This window comes from Macaca thibetana, chromosome 19 (assembly GCF_024542745.1).
Source record: "Macaca thibetana thibetana isolate TM-01 chromosome 19, ASM2454274v1, whole genome shotgun sequence".
Taxonomy (NCBI): Eukaryota; Metazoa; Chordata; class Mammalia; order Primates; family Cercopithecidae; genus Macaca; species Macaca thibetana.
Window position 1 is genome coordinate 37,634,962 of NC_065596.1, and position 19,259 is coordinate 37,654,220.

General features: G+C 40.6%; 1 protein-coding gene across 3 annotated transcripts in view; it reads left to right on the forward strand.

Annotated features, from left to right (window-relative positions):
* Positions 1-18,924, forward strand: part of ZNF460 (zinc finger protein 460) — a 30,151-nt gene extending 11,227 nt beyond the window's left edge. For all 3 annotated transcript variants that reach the window (XM_050772043.1, XM_050772044.1, XM_050772041.1), the window contains exon 3: positions 1,123-18,924. In XM_050772043.1, coding sequence (XP_050628000.1) covers positions 1,123-2,654 — 1,532 coding nt within the window. In that variant the 3' untranslated portion in view covers positions 2,655-18,924. The remainder of the gene's footprint in view (positions 1-1,122) is intronic.
* The last annotated feature ends 335 nt before the right edge of the window (positions 18,925-19,259 follow it).

Sequence of the window (19,259 nt, forward strand, 5' to 3'; positions counted from 1 at the left end):
ACTTTGGGAGGCCGAGACGGGCGGATCACGAGGTCAGGAGATCGAGACCATCCTGGCTAACACGGTGAAACCCCGTCTCTACTAAAAAATACAAAAAACTAGCCGGGCGAGGCGGCGGGCGCCTGTAGTCCCAGCTACTCGGGAGGCTGAGGCAGGAGAATGGCGTAAACCCGAGAGGCGGAGCTTGCAGTGAGTTGAGATCCAGCCACTGCACTCCAGCCTGGGCGAAAGAGCGAGACTCCGTCTCCAAAAAAAAAAAAAAAAAAATACAAAAAATTTAGCCAGGTGGGGTGGTTCATGCCTGTAATTCTAGCATTTTGGAAGGCCAAGGTGGACAGATTACCTGAGGTCAGGAGTTCCAGACCAATCTGGCCAACATGGTGAGACCCCATCTCTAAAAATACAAAAAAATGAGCCCAGCATGGTGGCACACACCTGTAATCCCAGCCACTCGGGAGGCTAATTCAGGAGAGTCGCTTGAACCCAGGAGGCAGAAGTTGCAGTGAGCTGAGATCATGCCACTGTGCTCCAGCCTAGGCAACAGAGTGAAATTCCATCTAAAAAAACAAACACACAAACAAAAAAGCCAGGCGTGGTCCATATGCCTGTAGTCCAGCTACCTTGGAAGCTGAGGTGGGTGGATCCCGGGTGATCCACCTCAACCTCCCAAACCAAAGTGCTGGGATTTTAGGCGTGAGCCACCGCACCTGGCCTTTTTTTGAGATGGGTTTCCCTCTGTCACCCAGGCTGGAGTGTAGTGGCTCAGTCTTGGCTCACTGCAGCCTCCACCTCCCAGGTTCAAGCGATCCTTCTGTCTCAACCTCCCAAGTAGCTGGGATTATAGGCGCCTGCCACCAAGCCTGGCCAATTTTTATATTTTTAGTAGACATGAGGTTTCACCATGTTGGCCAGGCTGGTCTCGAATTCCTGACCTCAAGTGATCCACTTGCCTCAGCCTCCCAAAGTGCTGGGATTACAGGCATCAGACACTGTACCCAGCCCATCAAATCATAGCTATTTTCAAATCATCACTATTTTCATCTTACTGTTCTCACCAAAATGGTGGTTTCATTTCTTCTATACTATCTTAATAAGCTCTTTTGTGTATTGTATTCCCTTCAGGTGACAGCACAAAACCTGAGACTGTAGAGCCTATCCCTTCTCACCTGGCCTTGCCTGAGGAAGTCTCACTCCAGGAACAGCTGGCACAGGGAGTCCCAGGATACTCCTATTTTGGGCAGGTCATGGATCAGGATGGGCCATCTGAAATGCAGGAATACTTTTTGAGACCAGGGACAGACCCACAGAGTGAGAATCTCCATGGGAAAATGAGCCTTGAAAATGAAGGTTTGGCGACAGCTGATGGTATATGTTCAATGATGATACAGAACCAAGTCTCACCAGAAGATGCTCTTTATGGATTTGACTCATATGGACCAGTTACAGATTCCTTGATTCACGAAGGGGAAAATTCCTATAAATTCGAGGAAATGTTTAATGAGAATTGCTTCCTTGTTCAGCATGAGCAGATTCTCCCTCGTGTGAAGCCCTATGATTGCCCAGAATGTGGGAAAGCCTTCGGCAAGAGCAAACACCTCCTTCAGCATCACATCATCCATACTGGGGAGAAGCCCTATAAATGCATGGAGTGTGGGAAAGACTTCAACCGCAGGTCACACCTCACACGGCACCAGCGGACTCACAATGGAGATAAGCCCTTTGTGTGCAGCGAATGTGGAAGGACCTTCAACCGCGGGTCACACCTTACACGGCACCAGCGGGTTCACAGTGGAGAGAAGCCTTTTGTGTGCAATGAATGTGGAAAGGCCTTTACCTACCGCTCCAATTACGTTTTGCATAACAAGAGCCACAATGAGAAAAAACCCTTCGCATGCAGCGAATGTGGAAAAGGCTTTTATGAGAGTACAGCCCTCATTCAACACTTCTTTATCCATACTGGGGAGAGGCCCTTTAAGTGCCTTGAGTGTGGGAAGGCCTTCAACTGCAGGTCACACCTCAAGCAGCATGAGCGGATTCACACTGGTGAGAAGCCCTTTGTGTGTAGTCAGTGTGGAAAGGCCTTCACTCACTACTCCACCTATGTCTTGCATGAAAGAGCCCACACTGGAGAAAAGCCTTTTGAGTGCAAAGAATGTGGGAAAGCCTTTAGCATTCGAAAAGACCTCATTCGACACTTCAACATCCACACTGGAGAGAAGCCCTATGAATGTTTACAGTGTGGAAAGGCTTTTACCCGCATGTCAGGGCTGACAAGGCACCAGTGGATTCATACTGGAGAGAAGCCCTACGTATGCATCCAATGTGGGAAAGCCTTTTGTCGGACCACAAACCTCATTCGACACTTCAGCATCCACACTGGAGAGAAACCCTATGAGTGCGTGGAGTGCGGGAAGGCCTTCAACCGCAGGTCACCCCTCACAAGGCACCAGCGGATTCACACCGCTGAAAAGTCCCATGAACGCATCCAGAGTGGGAACGTTTCTTGCGAGAGCACAGATCTTGTTCAACACTCCATCATCCAGACTGAGAGTAGCCCAGTGAGTGCAGTGAATATGGAAACGCCTTCAATTGCCGCTCATTCCTCCTCACTCGACATCAACGGATTCATCCTGGGAGAAACCCTACCATTGTAACAGATGTGGGAAGACCTTTTACACACTTCAGTCAACATCCACGAATTCCTGTTAGGGAAAGAGTTTTTGAATATCACCACTTGAAGAAAATCTGTGGTGAGAGGAAACATCGTACCGTCTGGTCATTCATACTGAAGAGAAGCTTCATAAGCATCATCTCTGTGTGAAAACCTGTTTTAGATAATCATTTGTCATCTAAACAATTATGTTAGAAATTGACACAGCCAAGAGTCTTATTCTACATCTGATAATTCGCCCATGAGAGAGACCCAGTGGTTATTGTGCACTTAGGAAAACCTTCAGCCACATCTTTCTTGTTAGTTTACAGTGAAATGTTATCTCAGGGACATTCAAGCAAAGGAGGAGGAGTAATAGGGAAGAGAAAGAAATGGAAGCACAGCTTCTTTCAGACTTCCCTGACAAGCCCATGGCAATTTGTCATCTCCTCGTTATTTTATTTGGGAGAGGAAAATGTTTCAGAAACAAAAGAGCCTCATCCCCTTTATTTTCCCTGTGTATACATTCACTGCTGTCCAGTGCTGTAGACAAATGGTTTGTTTGAAAACATTTTGTGAAAGCCTACTTTGTTCCACAGCATTGTCTCCACTCTTGAGGAGCAGAAGCATATATCTTTATGAGAAAGATGGAGGCTTGAGTTATGAAATACTTTGACATTTAAGGAGATAAGGATGTACATATGAATGGGCACATTTTACTGCACACTTCAAACGCTTTGATTTTTTTAAAAAATTGTTTCTTCAGGTGTCTTTAACCACCCGGTACACATACTTTTTTCTTGATCTGGATCTACTTGTTAATTTGTTTTTCTTTATTTTTCTGCGGGATGGAGATGATATTGTAGCTGTTTGTACATAATGTAATCCAGGGAGTCCTAGTTCTTCCCTCTGATTGTGGTTTCTCAGCTTCTTTACTCCTCTTTAGAGAGAGTAAATAGTTAAAAGTTCACCTCAGCAATTTTCTAGAGGACATTTTGGAACCAAAAATGAAATAAGACATGTAGCTAAGTTAAAGGATTATGATAAACTCAGAAAATAAACACAAAGAAGGAATCTCATTTTTCAGTCTTACAGAAGATTGTGTGTAGGCTGACTATAAAGTGACTGGAATTTTAACAGGTGAACCTGCATGTGTATATGCAGGTAGTTGTCACTACGGATTTAGTCCAGTCATAGTAATTAATATGTTTAATCAGAATATTTTGGAATTTCTCTTTTGGTATTCTTTTTGTTTCTTTTATTGTTTTTAATTGACACATAATGTTTATGGGGTTCGGTGTGATATTTCAATATATGTGTGCTAAGAGTAATGATCAGGGTAATTAGCATATCCATCTCCTCAAGCATTTATCATTTCTTTGTGTTTAGCAACATTCACAGTCTGCTTTTCTAGCTATTTGAAAATGTATAAAATGTATTGCCAATTGTACTCATTCTGCAGTGCCACAGAACACTACAACTTATTGAAATGGAATCTCACTTGCTGTAATTTTGTATTTGTTAACCAATCTCTGTCTGCCTCGCTGCTATCCTTCCCAGCCTCTGGTTACCACCATTCTACTGAACTTTTTATGCTTCCATATGAGTAGAAACAGAGAGTATTTATCTTTCTGTGCCTAGCTTATTTCACTTAATGTCTTTCAAGCTCATTCATGTTGCTGTGAATGACAGGTTTATTTTTCATGGCTGAGTAGTATTCCATTGTGTATATATGCCATGTTTTCTTCAATCATCTGATAATGGACACTTAGATTGATTTCTTAGCTATTATGAATAGTGCTTCAGTAAACATAGGAGTGTAGATCTCTCTTTGACATATGAATTTTTTTTTTCTTGGATATATGCCCAGTAGTGACATAGATCACTACCAGTGGATCATATGGTAGTTGTATTTTTAACTTTTGTTTATTTTTAATTTTTTAAAATGGGGTCTTGCTGTGTTATTCAGGCTGGTCTCAGACTCTTGGCCTCAAGCAGTCCTCCACCTCAGCCTCCTGAGTAGCTGGGACTACAGGCACACACCACCATGCCTGGCTGTAGTTTTAGATTTTTGAGGAACATCCTTACTGTTTTCCATATGGCTGTACTAATTAGCATTCCTGCCAGCCATATATAAGAGTTTCCCCTTTTCCATGTTCTCAGCAGCATTTTTTATTTTTTATCTTTGGTAATAGCCATCCTAACTGAGGTGAAATTATATCTCATTTTGTTTTTGATTTGCATTTCCATGTTTAGCGATGTTGAGCATTTTTTCATATACTTGGCCATTTGTATGTCTCCTTTTGAGGAATGTCTATTCACCTTACCCATTTTAAAATCAGATTTTCTATTATTATTATTATTTTTTTTTTTTGCTATTGAGTTCCTGGTGTATTCTGGATATTAATCCCTTTCAGATGAATAGTTTGCAAATATTTTATCCCACTCTGCTAGTTGTCTCTTCATTCTGTTTCCTTTGCTGTGCAGAAGTTTTTTAGTTTAATGTAATCCCTTTATTTGTGCTTTTGTTACCTTGATTTTTAGGTCATCATAAAATTTTTGCCCAGACCAATATCCTGAAGCATTTCCCCTATGTTTTCTTCTAGTAGTTGCATAGTTTTTGCTCTTACATTTAAGCTTTTAAACCATTTTTAGTTGATTATCCTGAGAGCATAGATTCAAATTGCCCTAAAAATACATTCCCAATTTTTGTTTTTGCTTTTAAATTAGTTTTTAGAGACATGGTCTCACATTGCCCAGCTTGATCCTGAACTCCTGGACTAGAGTCAGCCTCAACTCAGCCTTCTGAGTAGCTAGGATTACAGGTATGAGCCAGCATACTTGGTGTTTTGAGTTGATTTTTGTATATGGTGAGAGATGAGTCTAGTTTCATTCTTTTGCATATGAATATCCAGTGTCCAAGCACCATTTATTGAAGAGACTATCCTCTTCCCAGTGAATGTTCTTTGTGCCTTTGTTAGAAATCAGTTGGCTGTAAATGGGATTTATTCCTGGGCTCTCTGTTTTGTTACACTGGTCTGTGTGGTTTTTGAAAAATACCTGTACCATGCTGTATTGTTTACCATCACTTTGTAGTATATTTCAAGGTCAGGTAGTGTGAACAAAACTCCCATTTTGTTCTTTTTGCTTAGGATTGCTTTGGATATTCAGTATCTTTTGTGATATCATGAATTTTAGGATTACTCTTTCTATTTCTGTGAAAAATGTCATTGATATTTTGTTAGAGAGTGCATTGAATCTGTAGATCATTTGAGGTAATATGTTCATTTTTTTCCATAAGCTATCTCTTACAGGAAAGTATGTTCATTTTTATAATATTAACCATTCTAATCCATGACCATGGGATGTTTTTCCATTTTTATGTGTGTCCTCTTTGATTTACTTCATCAGTGTTATATAGTTTTCCTTGTATTCTTATATTATTTTTGTTGAAGTATTATAAATGGGATGGCTTTCTTGATTTATTTTTCAGCTAATTCATTGTTGGTGTGTAGAAATGCTGCTGATTTTTGCATGTTGATTTTATATCCTGCAACTTCAGTGAATTTATCAGTCCTAAGAGTTTTTTAGTGCCACTTTTGGAGTTTAGGGTTTTCTATATATTTGATCCTGTCAGGTGCATACAGGGATAATTTGACTTCATCCTTTCTGATTTGCATGCCCTTTATTTCTTTGTCTTGCCTGATACCTCTGTCTCAGACTTTTTGTACTTTTGTTAAATAAAAGATGTGAAAGTGGGCATACTTGTTTTGTTTCAGATTATAGAGGGAAAGCTTTCAGCTCTTTCCCATTAAGAATGATGTTAGCTGTGGTATGTTATTTATTTCCTTTATTATGTTGAGGTACGTTCTTTCTTTTTTTTTTTTGAGACGGAGTCTTACTGTGTTGCCCAGGCTGGAGTGCAGTGGTGTGATCTCAGCTCACACCATTCTCCTGCCTCAGCCTTCCAAGTAGCTGGGACTACAGGCGCCCACCACCACACCCGGCTAATTTTTTGTATTTTTAGTAGAGATGGGGTTTCACCATGTTAGCCAGGATGGTCTCGATCTCCTGACCTCGTGATCCACCCGCCTCGGCCTCCCAAAGTGCTGGGATTACAGGTGTGAGCCACCACACTCGGCCCGTTCTTTCTATTATTATGTGTAATTTGTTAAGAGTTTTCATCATGAAGGGATATTGAATGTTACCAGAGGCTTTTTCTCCATCTATGGAGATGATCACATTTTTTGTTCTTCATTCTGTTGATGTATCATGTTTATTGTTTTGTGTATGTTGAACCATTGTTGCATCCCTGGAATGAATTCTACTTGGTCATGGTAAACAGTCTTTTTGATGTACTTTTAGATTTGGTTGGCTAGTATTTTGCTGAGGAGTTTTGCATTTATGTTCATCAGGAATATTGGCCTGTAGTTTTCTTTTGCATGTGTGTGTCCTTGTCTGGTGCTTGTGTCATGGTAATGCTGGCTTGTGGAATGAGTTTAGAATAATTCCCTCCTCTTCATTATTCTGAGAAAGTTTCAGAAGAATTCATATTTAATTCTTCTAAAATGTTTGGTAGAATTCAGCCGTGAAGCCATCAGATCATGGACTTTCCTTTGATGGGTGACTTTTTATGACTGATTAAATCTTGTTACTGAGAATTGGTCAGTTCAAGTTTTCTGTTTCTTCTTGGTTCAATCCTCATGGGTTATATGTGTCTAGGAATTTATTTTCTGTAGGTTTTCCAAATTTTTGGTTTGTAGTTGTTCATAATAGTCTCTAATGACTCTGTACTTTTGTGGTATCAGTTACAGTGTCATTTTTGTGTGCATTTGATTTTGAGTCTTTTCTCTTGGTTAGTCTAATGGTTTCTTATCTTTTCAGAAAACGAACTTCTCATTTTGTTGATCCTTTGAATTTTTTTTTAAGTCTCAGTTTTATTTATTACTATTCTAATCTTTGTTATTTCTTTCCTTGTAATTTTGGGTTTGATTTGTTCTTTTCTAGTTCCTTGAGAAGCATTGTTAGATTTTTTTTTTTTTTAAGAGACAGGGTCTTACTTTGTTACCTAGGCTAGAGTGCAATGGCACAATCAACTCAAACTCCTGGGCTCAAGTGATCCTCACACCTCAGTTTTGAACTCTTGGGCTCAAGCAGTTCTCCCACCTCTGCCTCCAGAATAGCTAGGACTACTGGTATGCGCTATCAAGACCAGCTAATTTAATTTAATTTAATTTTTTTTAAGAGATAGGGTCTTGCTATATGACCTAGGCTGGTCTTGAACTCCCAGCATCAAGTCGTCCTCCTGCCTTGGCCTCCCAAAGCACTGGGATTACAGGTGTGAGCCACCATGCCCAGCCAGATCTTTATTGATTTTGATGTAGGTGTTTATTGCTATATACTTTCCTCTTAAAACTGCTCTTGCTGCATCCCATACATTTTTATATGTTGTGTTTCTATTTTCACTCATTTTAAGACATTTAAATTTTTTTTCTTAATTTCTTCATTACCCATTGGTCATTCAGAATCATGTTATTTAATTTCCATTTATTTTTACTGTTTTAAAAGTTCCTCCTGTTATTGATTTCTAGGTTTATTTCATTGTGATCAGAAAGGTACCTGATGTGATTTTAATTCTTTTAATTTTTGTGATTTGTTTTGTGGTTTAACATCTGGCCTCTCCTTGAAAATATTGTATGTGCTTATGAAAAAAAATATGTATTCTGTAGCTGTTGGATGAAAAGATCTGTCAGTGTCTTTTAAGTCCATTTGGTCTAAAGTCAGTTTAAACTTGGTGTTTCTTCATTGATTTTCTATGTATATGATCTGTCCATTGTTGAAAGTGGGGTGTTGAAGTCCCCAAGTATTATTGTATTAGAGTCTGTCTTCCCCTTTAGATCTAATAATATTTGCCTTGCATATCTGGGTGCTCTGATATTGGGTGCATATATATTTACAATTGTTGTATCCTCTTCCTGATTTCATCCCTACTGTGTTTGATACAAGTCTCTTATCATAAGTATAGCTACTCCTTATATAGTCATGATTTTAAAAAAAATGGTGGTTAAAAAAATGGTGGTTAAAAAAAAAAAAAAGAAAAAAAGAAAAAAAATGTATAGCTACTGCTGCTTGCTTTTGGTTTCCTTTGCATGGAATATATTCTTCTCTTCCTTTGCTTTCAGTCTATTTGTGTCTTTTTTTTTTTTCAGACAGAGTCTCACTCTGTCACCCAGGGTGGAGTGCAGTGGCGCTATCTTGGCTCACTGCAACCTCTGCCTCCTGGGTTTAAGCATTTCTCCTGCCTCAGCCTCCCAACTAGCTGGGGCTACAGGTGCGTGCCACCACGCCCAGCTAATATTTGTATTTTTAGTAGAGATGGGGTTTCACTATGTTGGCCAGGCTGGTCTCCAACTGACCTCAGGTGATCCACCCGCCTCAGCCTCCCAAAGTGCTGGGATTACAGGTGTGAGCCACTGCGCCTGGCCGTATTTGTGTCTTTAGAGGTGAAGTGAGTTTCTTGTAGGTAGCATATAGTTGGGTCATTTTAAAAATCCATTTAACTAGTATATATCTTTTAAGGTAGGAATGTAATCACCTCAAGGTTATTATTTTTAGGTGAAGACTCCTTTCATTTTGTGGTTTTCAGAATGTTTTGTATATCCTTTGTTCTTTTCTTCATTTCTTATTTTTTATCATTGTGTTTTGGTGGTTTTCTGTAGTGATAAGATTTGATTTTTTTTCTCTTTTTTCTTTGCCTGTCTGCTCTACCAGTGAATCTTATACTTTCATGTGGTTACATAATGATTATTGTCTTCTTATTTCCAGATATTGCATTCCCTTGATCATTTCTTGAAAGGCTGGTGTAGTGGTGATAAATTCCCTTAATTTTTACTTGCCTGAGACACACTTTATTTCTACCTAACTTCTCTCTCTTTTTTTTTTTTTTTTTTAAATGGAGTCTTGCTCTATTGCCCAGGCTGGAGTGCAGTGGCATGATCTTGACTCACTGCAACCTCCACCTCCCAGGTTCAAGTGATTCTCCTGTCTCAGCCTCTGGAGCAGCTGGGATTACAAGCGCATGTAACCACGCCTGGTTAATTTTTGTATTTTTGTAGAGATGGGGTTTCACCATGTTGGCCAGGCTGGGCTTGAACTCCTGACCTCAAGTAATTCGCCCCCCTCAGCATCCCAAAGTACTGGGATTATAGGCATGAGCCACTGTGCCTGGCTATTTCTACCCAGTTTCTGATCGATTGGTTTGCTGTGTGTAGGATTTTTTACTGATATTTTTTCTTTTCTTTCAGAATTTTGGATATGTCATCCCATTTTTTCTTGGCCTGTGAGGTTTCTTCTGTTAGTCCAATGAAGATTCCCTTATATGTGACTTGATGCGATGCTTTTTTTTTTTTTTTTTTTTTTGAGACGGAGTCTCACTCTGTTGCCCAGGCTGGAGTGCAGTGGCCGGATCTCAGCTCACTGCAAGCTCCGCCTCCCGGGTTTACGTCATTCTCCTGCCTCAGCCTCCCGAGTAGCAGGGACTACAGGCGCCCGCCACCTCGCCCGGCTAGTTTTTTGTATTTTTTAGTAGAGACGGGGTTTCACCGTGTTAGCCAGGATGGTCTCGATCTCCTGACCTCGTGATCCACCCGTCTCGGCCTCCCAAAGTGCTGGGATTACAGGCTTGAGCCACTGCGACTTGATGCTTTTCTAGTGGTGCTTTTAGATTTTTCTCTTTGTCTTTGACTTTTGTCAGTTCAAATATAACGTGCCTTGGAGATGACCTTTTTGGGGATCTTTCAGCTTCCTGGATCTGAATGTCCATATCTCTTGCAAGACTTGGGAAGTTTTTAGCTATTATTTCATTGTCTTTTTCATTTTTTTAATGTTTTATTTTTAGTCTTGCTATGATCTCCTTAGCAGCTATTTCATTAAATGTATTTTATTTTATTTTATTTTATTTTACTTTAATTTTTTTTGAGACAGAGACTCGCACTCTCACCCAGGTTGGAGTGCAATGATGTGATCTTGGCTTACTGCACCCTCCACCTCCTGGGTTCATGTGATTCTCTTGCCTCAGCCTCCCAAGTAGCTGGGATTACAGGCACCCACCACCACATCTGGCTAATTTTTTGTATTTCTGGTAGGGACGGGGTTTCACCATGTTGCACAGGCTGGTCTGAAACTCCTGACCTCAGGTGATCCGCCCTCCTCAGCCTCCCAAAGTGCCCAGCCTATTATTTTCTATGCCTTTTGTCATCTTTTTGCCTTCTGGAACTCTGATAATATGAAATTTTTTTCCCTTGATGTTATCTAATAAGTCTTGTAGGCTTTCTTCACTCCTTGTCATTCTTACTTATTCTTCTCTGACGGGGTAGTTCCAAACAAACTCTATCTATCTTTTGCTTGAGTAAGTCTGCTATTGATGCTCTCTATTGTACCTTATATTTTTTTCTTAAATTCTTCAGCTGCAGGATTCCTGTTTGGTGGTTTTAAAATATTTCTTAAATTTCTCATTCATGTTATGAATTGTTTTTCTGATTTTACTAAATTATCTTTCTATATTATCTTGTATCTTATTGAGGGTTTTTTTTTTTTCTTTTTTTCCTTTTTTTGAGACAGAGTGTTGCTCTGTCACCTAGGCTGGAGTGCAGTGGCGTGATCTTGGCTCACAACAATCTTTGCCTTCCAGGTTCAAGTGATTCTCCTGCCTCAGCCTCCCGAGTAGCTGGGACTACATGTGTGTGCCACCACGCCCAGTTAATTTTTGTATTTTTAGTAGAGACAGGGTTTCACCATGTTGGCCAGGCTGGTCTTGAACTCCTGACCTCAAGTGACTCACCCACCTTGGTCTTCTAAAGTGCTGGGATTACAGGTGTGAGCCACTGCACCCGGCCTTACTGAGTTTTTAAAAGATCATTATTTTGAATTCCTTTTTGGTAATTGGTAGATTTCCTTCTAGTTTGTTACTGGAGAGTTACTCTGTTCCTTTCATGGTGACACATTTCCTTGCTTTTTCATGTTTCTTCTGTCCCTGCATTGATGTCTGTGCATCTGGTGGAACAATGGCCTCTTCCCATTTTTCTGCTGTCACTTTCATAGAGGCTTTCACCTGCAGTCGGTCCTTACTGTGCTAGTTGAGATGGGTGTAGTAACTGTTTCCAGATAGGTTTTGAAATGGTGTAGTCTTTGTTCAGCTTTATCAACAGTATTTAATGTTGGCAGTAACTGCCTCAGTGGCCTAGGTTGTAAGTTTGTAGCAGTGGTGGCACAGGTTGTTAATGGCAAGGGCTTTTTGGAGTCCTCCTGTTTTCATTTGCCCCCAAATGAAGTTACTTAGCCATGAAGATACTACTTGCTGTCAAGTATGATACGGCCTATAGGCAGGTACAGTGACTCCAGGTTCCAGGTGCAGGTGTTCAGGGCAGCTGTGGGTCTGGGGTTCTAGGCTCAGCATCTGATGAACCTATTGTGGCCCCTGGGTTTTGAGCTATAGGTTTGCTTCATGTGGTAGAATTGGAGGTAGGTTTACCACAGAGCCAGGATCTGTGATTCTGATGTACGCCCTAGCAGCTTGGGCCCAAAGGGCCAGGTTGTAGCTTTAATTTTGTTTCTGGCTGGAAGGGCACAGCACAGGCCCAAACTAGGGAAGAAGTGGTGCTCTGGAGTATTGGGCCATGGAAGCAGAATACAGCTGCAGTTTGGTAATCTGAGCCATTCAGGCTCATTGGCAACTCAGGTTTCTGGCACAGCACAGTTTTTGTTTGGGCCTTGGGCAATAGGGAGCAGCCCAGTGATGACTCAACTCCCCAGGGAGAGAGCTGTCTCAGCAGCTCATACAGGGTGTTAGTCCAGCCCCCTGGCAGCTGGTTATCCAACTAGCTCCCTGAAGTGAGCACTAGAGTTGTTTGGCCTGTAGTGTGGGGTGTCTCATTTCATGCCCTGCTTTGTTTCCCTGGAATGTGAGGTCCCATGCCAGCTCAGCCCAGTATTGCATAGCTACTCAGTTTGGGCAAGGCACTGCATCCCCAGGGGGTAATGTGCCTCTTCAGCTCAGGTCTGGGGTGTGTGACCTTAGGTTGGCCCAGGCACCATTTTCCTGGGATGCAGGAAGCTGCTTCAGATTAGGTACTGGGCTGTGTGTCTGCTTGGGATGGCCAAGACGCTGTTACCTGGTAGGCAGGGTGCTGCTTCAGCTTAGGCACTGGGGAGGCATGACTGCTCTCGATGGCCCAAGTACTGTTTTCCCAGGAGGCAAGGTACTGCTTCAGCTCAGGTACAGAGGGGTGTGACTGCTCTGGATGGTCAATGCACTGTTTTCTGAGGATGCCTGGCATTGCTTCAGCTCTGGCCTAGAGGGGCAGGATGCAGCAGCAACTGGGAGGGGTAGGTGGAGGAGCTACGCCAAGGCATCCTTTCCTCAGGAGGCAGGGTGCAGCTTCAGTTCAGGTCCCTGGAAGCAGGGCAGTTTTGGGAGAAGTAGACAGAGAGGTAGATGGTGAGAGGTGGATGTTGGAGATCTGCCAAAGCATTGTTTTCCCAGGAGAGAGTGCACAGCTTCAGCGCTAGTCTAAGTTGACAGGACGCAGCCTAGTATAGGGACTTGAGGGGTAGGTGGAGCAGCTCTGCCACTGCATGGCCCTACATGGGAAGGTGGAAAAGCTGCTTGTAGATGTTGGGCCACCAGGTAGGGGTGGTTGGTGATGGCTAATCCTAAGGGATGAAGGGGTGCCATTGGCACTTACCCCTGGAACCAGACGGAACTCCAGCAGTTCCAAGGTAACAGCACAGTAGCTCTGTGGGCCACAGGGGGCAAGACAGTGTCAGCTTCTTCCTCGGGAGCACAGCTGTGTGGACTCCAGATGGGTCCCTCAGCTAAGCTTAGTGCCTGTGAGGGCTGTAGGGGACCCCAGTGGTGAGGACTGTAGGTGTCCGAGGTGGTGATGGACACTGCTAGTATGCTGTTGCTCACTTTTTCCACGTACAGAGAAATTCCTTCTGGTTTTCAGCTGATCTTGGCCGGGGGATGGAGTTGTGGAGGCCAGTTGTTTTCTTCCATTCTCTTGGCTATCCTGAGTTTCTGTGCTCACCAGAGTTTTTGTTATTCCTTTGACATATTCTGGTGCTTTTCTTTAGTTATTTGCATTAAAATGTAGTTATTTATTTGTTATTTTGGCTGTGTGGGGGTGGGGAGGAGAACAGCATTTACAGACTGCTAATCTGCCTTCTTGCTGAAGTCACTCTCTTGCTACAGATATTTGGTTGGAAACACTTTCATTTGCATTCTGTAAATAACTAGGAGTAGAATTGCTGTGTCATATGATATGTGCATATTTACCTGTATAGGAAACTGCCAAGTTGTTTTCCAAAATGGCTGTACCATTTTGATTTCTCACTAGTATTTTGTGGGAGCTCCTGTCCTGCATCTTTGTCAGCACTTGGTTTTGTTATACTTTAAGTTTTTCAATTTAACAGATATGTAGAGGTGTCTCATTGTGGATTTAAATTCCATTGCTGAAATGACTACTGATATTGAGCATTTTTTCATATGTTCATTGTTCATATATCTTTAGTTATCTGTCCAATTCTTTTTTTTTTTTTTTTTTTTCTTTTTTTCTTGAGATGGAGTTTCGTTCTTATTGCCCAGACGGAGTTTCATTCTTGTTGCCCAGGCTGGAGTGCAATGGCGAGATCTCAGCTCACCGCAACCTCTGCCTCCTAGCTTCAAGCAATTCTCCTGCCTCAGCCTCCCAAGTAACTGGGATTACAGGCCCCCACCACCATGCCCAGCTAATTTTTTGTATTTTTTATAGAGAGGTTTCACCATGTTGGCCAGGCTGGTCTTGAACTCCTGACCTCAAGTGATCCGCCCACCTCAGCCTCCCAAAGTGCTGGGATTACAGGCATGAGCCACTGCACCATACCCTATCTGTCCAAATCTTTTGTTCCATTTTAAACTGTTTTTTCTTCTTAACATTGAATTTTAATAATTCATTTTATCTTTTAATATTCTGAATGCTAGTTATTTGTCTGATACATGTTTTGCAAACCATTTATTTGTATTTGGTTTTCTTTTTATCTTAGCAGTGTATCCTGAAGAGTAGTTTTAAAGTTTGATGTAATCCAAAATATTTTGGTTGTTTGTGTTCTTTGGTATCCTATTTTTGTTGTTGTTGTTTTATAGATACGGGGGTGTCAGTATGTTGCCCAGCCTGGTCTTGATCTGAACTCAAGTGATCCTCCCACCTTGGCCTCCCATCCTTGTCTACCTAATTAGGCTTTGTGTAAGTCAGTGTTGCAAAGCTTTGACATCTGTTTGAGTTAATGTTTATATATGGTGTTACTTAAGGGTTTCACATTAAATTTAAACATCCTTATATTTTATAACCAAACAAGTCACGTTGGGGCATACTTATTAGGATGGAGTGCTTTCTTACACCAAAATACATGTATACAAAGATTTAAAATTGGCCGAGCATGGTGGCTCACGCCTGTAATTCCAGCACTTTGGGAGGCTGAGGTGGGTGGATCATGAGGTCAGGAGATCAAGACCACCCTGGCTAACACGGTGAAACCCCATCGCTACTAAAAAATACAAAAAATTAGCCGGGCGTAGTGGCAGGCGCCTGTAGTCCCAGCTATTCGGGAGGCTGAGGCAGGAGAATGGCGTGAACCCAGGAGGCAGAGCTTGCAGTGAGCCGAGATCGCGCCACTGCACTCTGGCTTGGGTGACAGAGCAAAGACTCCGTCTCTAGAAAAAAAAAAAAAAAAAAAAAGCAAAAAAACACTTTTATAATAACAACTGTAAATAGTTCAATTGACAGTCATTTGTAAGATGTTTAAGTAAATTGTGAAACAGTAAGTAAATGGAGGAAAACAAACTGATTAAAACTGCTGCTTTTATCCAACAAGATGGATTAATTTCCCAGGAAAGAATGCTTGAGTTCAGGCCTGTTCAAGTCCCAACCTGTTTGTGGTTTGAGGTTGCTCTCTGCCTCATAGAGCAAAGTGGAGAGTTTATCTTCTGGGAAGACAAAGTTTTCTTCTCTGAAAAAGTTTCCTACATAGTTGGCTTTGGCATTTGCAAGGAATGAAAGGTCAGGGATTGAGGCCTCAGGAGTCTGGATTTCTAGCTGAGGCTGAGAGAAAAGGTAGTGATTGTAACCAGAAAATCCAGAGTGGGTGTAGTTACCTCCAGAACTCATCACTTTTAAAAAAAAAAAAAAAAAAAAAATTTTTTTTTGAACTGACACGCTTGAGGCTTTTCTTTTCTTTTTTTTTTTTTTTTTTTTGAGATGGGGTCTTGCTCTGTCCCCCAGGCTAGAGTGCAGTGGTGCAATCATAGCTCACTGTAGCCTTGGCCTCCCAGCCTAAGCAATCCTCCTGCCTCAACCTCCCCTAGTAGCTGAGACCACAGGCGCATGCCACCATGGTTGGCTAATTTTAAAATTTTTTGTAGAGACAAGGTCTCTACAAAAGAGACTTATGTTCCCCAGCCTGATCTTGAATTACTGGGCTCAAGTGATCCTCCTGCCTCAGCCTTCCAAAGTGTTGGATTACAGGCATGAGCCACTGTGCCTGGCCAGAGCTCATCACTGTCAACTCCGCCTGGGTTTCACAGCGGTCATGGAAATAGATTCGTTAATAATAACAAATATATAGTCTCCCTCTCAAATAAACCTTGAGTGGTAGTGATATACCAGATACACAGTAGGAAATACTGTAGAATTATGTTGTTCATAACCAAACATCATACATGACGATAAAAGACAAAATAATGGTCACATTTATGCAGTATTAATTGAGAGAGGGCAGATTTGTGCCTGAGAAGCTATTGAGAATGTTCTCTCTCTTTGCATTACTAGGAATTACATGGGAAACGCATGTAGACAGTCTTCCGGCTATTAAGATTTGTCCACTTAATCTTTACTTATACATGGATGAAAAATGGGAAAACATGATAGATGTAATAAAGTAATACACTCAGCCCTGCCCCTTGATTATATAATAGAACAAAATCAGCATGCCCGGCATGAGACTGCCAGATTGCCAATTCCATCCTCCGCTTCAGAGGATGCCACCATCCAGAATTTTGCCTTACTCATTTTGCTTTCACCTTAAATGTGTATTACTAATAGTAGCTTTACATTTTTGGCTGATTTAAAAATTGATATAAATGAAATAATGCTGTAGAGATGCTTTTTTGTATTAATTGGATACACTTATTCTTACAGATGTCTGAATATACCTTTCTAATTATCTTTTTAAAACAATACATTAAATGATACTGCTTTAGAATTCATGAACTGCATCTCATGAGAATATGTAGAGATGACATTGTGGGCACGTAAAGTAAAACTTCAGGTTGAATATCCCATGATAATTTAAAAACAACAAAACTGTGTGGTGAATAATAGAGCTTGAGCACTTTAAGGTACCATAGGGACCCCTTCAATGTAATGATGACAATGCCGAGGTGCAGAGAAGTCAGGTAATTAGCCCAAGCCCCTACTCTAAGGGCAGACCCTATCTTCCTAATTTGTCAGAAGACTTCCTATTATACTGCTTATAAAAAGTCCTATGAAATTGGTATTGTCATTATTTTACAAATAAAATATTCTTCAATTTTTGTTTCTGCTATGCATGGGTTACTTAGTATTTTATACTTTGAATTTCAAGCATATTAAAAAAACAGGTATCTAGGCTGGGCATGGTGGCTCAAGCCTGTAATCTCAACATTTTGGGAGGCTGAGGCAAGAGGATCACTTGAGGCCAGGAGTTCAAGGTATCTTTTGTTGATCTCTACACTGATTGTATTCTCTCTTTTATTCTATGAAAGTTAAAGATTTTTTTCTGATACTATATATTGTCAGTTTTTTTAATACTCAGTTTGTGTTTTAAAAGAAAACATTCGGCAACTGATGTCTGCTGTTCTGTATGTATCTATCAGTCCAGATTTGACCATTATGTTGTATGAATCTAACAGAACTTCATCAATGTTATACCTGCCTTTTTGAAATCGTTACTGAGATAGCTAATATTAAAATATCCTGGTTTGTCTGTATATTTCTTTATTCTCATTATACTAAATTTTTTTTAATGTAATTTGAATTGATGTTAAAAATTGTATACAGGCCAGGCGCAGTGGCTCACACCTATAATCCCAGCATTTTGGAAGTCTTATGCAGGAGGATTGCCGGAGGTCAGGAATTTGAGACCAGCCTGGGCAACATAGTGAAACTCTTCATCTTTATAAAAAGTAATACTAAAATTTTTAAAAGTGTATAAACTGTAAAGTATATTTTACTGGTGTTTTCTTCCTTATTCTTACTTGTCAGATGCAAATATACATTTTTGTGTGTTTGTGTTTAGTAATTATAAGTATACATTTTTCATTCTATTTCATATATTTCTATGACATTATATCTTAGATGTGTAATTTATGAACTATTACTGGATTATTTTAATCCATTAAAATTACTATTCACACATTCTGTATTCAATTCATGTGATAACTAATGTATTTGGTTTTAAATGCATCTTATTTTGTGGTTTTCTTCTGGGCTGTTTTTTGTGCTTTTAAAAATGTATAGATTATTAACACTCTTAATTTTCTTTTAGTTTGAAATGTATATACTCATTTTATTCATTAGTCTAAGATAAGAATTGTAACACTTCTCTAACCTATTATAGAATTGTTAATACCTTTACCCTTCTCTTGAACACATCAAAGGATGTCATTGCGTGTTGGTATTAGAGTATAGCATTTCTATTATTCTGCTAAATTAGGAGATACTGTTCATGTTGTATAGAGATAATAAGTAATTGTATTGATCTGCAGATGCATCCATCTCTTGGATTCTTATTCCTTCTACCACTGCAGACCTTTCACCTGTAATCACTTTCCTTTGGCCTTAAGGATAACTTTTAGAGTTACTTTTCTACTAAATTTCCAATTTTTGACCAGATATAATCTTATTTTGTGCTTTTCCTGAAAAATACTGTTGTTGTGGATAGAAATCTGGGTTGACCATGTCATTCCACTGTGTCCCTGGCCTCCTGTATATTGGATGTGAATGGAGACAATTTATATTGTGTTTATAGTTTCCCTGTGCTATAGGAACAGTATTTGAATCTGATGCAAAGGACAACACACCCTAGAGATTGTAACAGTGAGATGAACCCAGTGATTGGATGAGGTTTTGAGTTGCTGGAATAATGGAGTTACAGTGTACAATGCATAAGCAACATAATAAATTATGTATCTGGTGAACAAATGGATGAATTGTGCCTTGAACTGGTTAGATGCTTACCCGCATGTCACAGAAGGTTTTCACTTGCAAGGAGGGTGGGAAATACTTCTTGGTCAACTCTCAACTTGTGCAGCATCAGGCCTCTTTCAGTGGGGAAGAGCCACACAGGAGCAATGAGAGTGGGAAGGCTTTTCACACTGGACAAAGGGATTCCAAGTACAGCAATTATGGGAAAGCCTTTTGCCACAAATACATACTTTTTCAGCATCAGGAAACTCATGCTGGAGTAAACCCTTATGAGTGCAGTCAGTGCTGGGATACCTTTAATAACAGCTAACATTGTATAGTTACACAAGAGA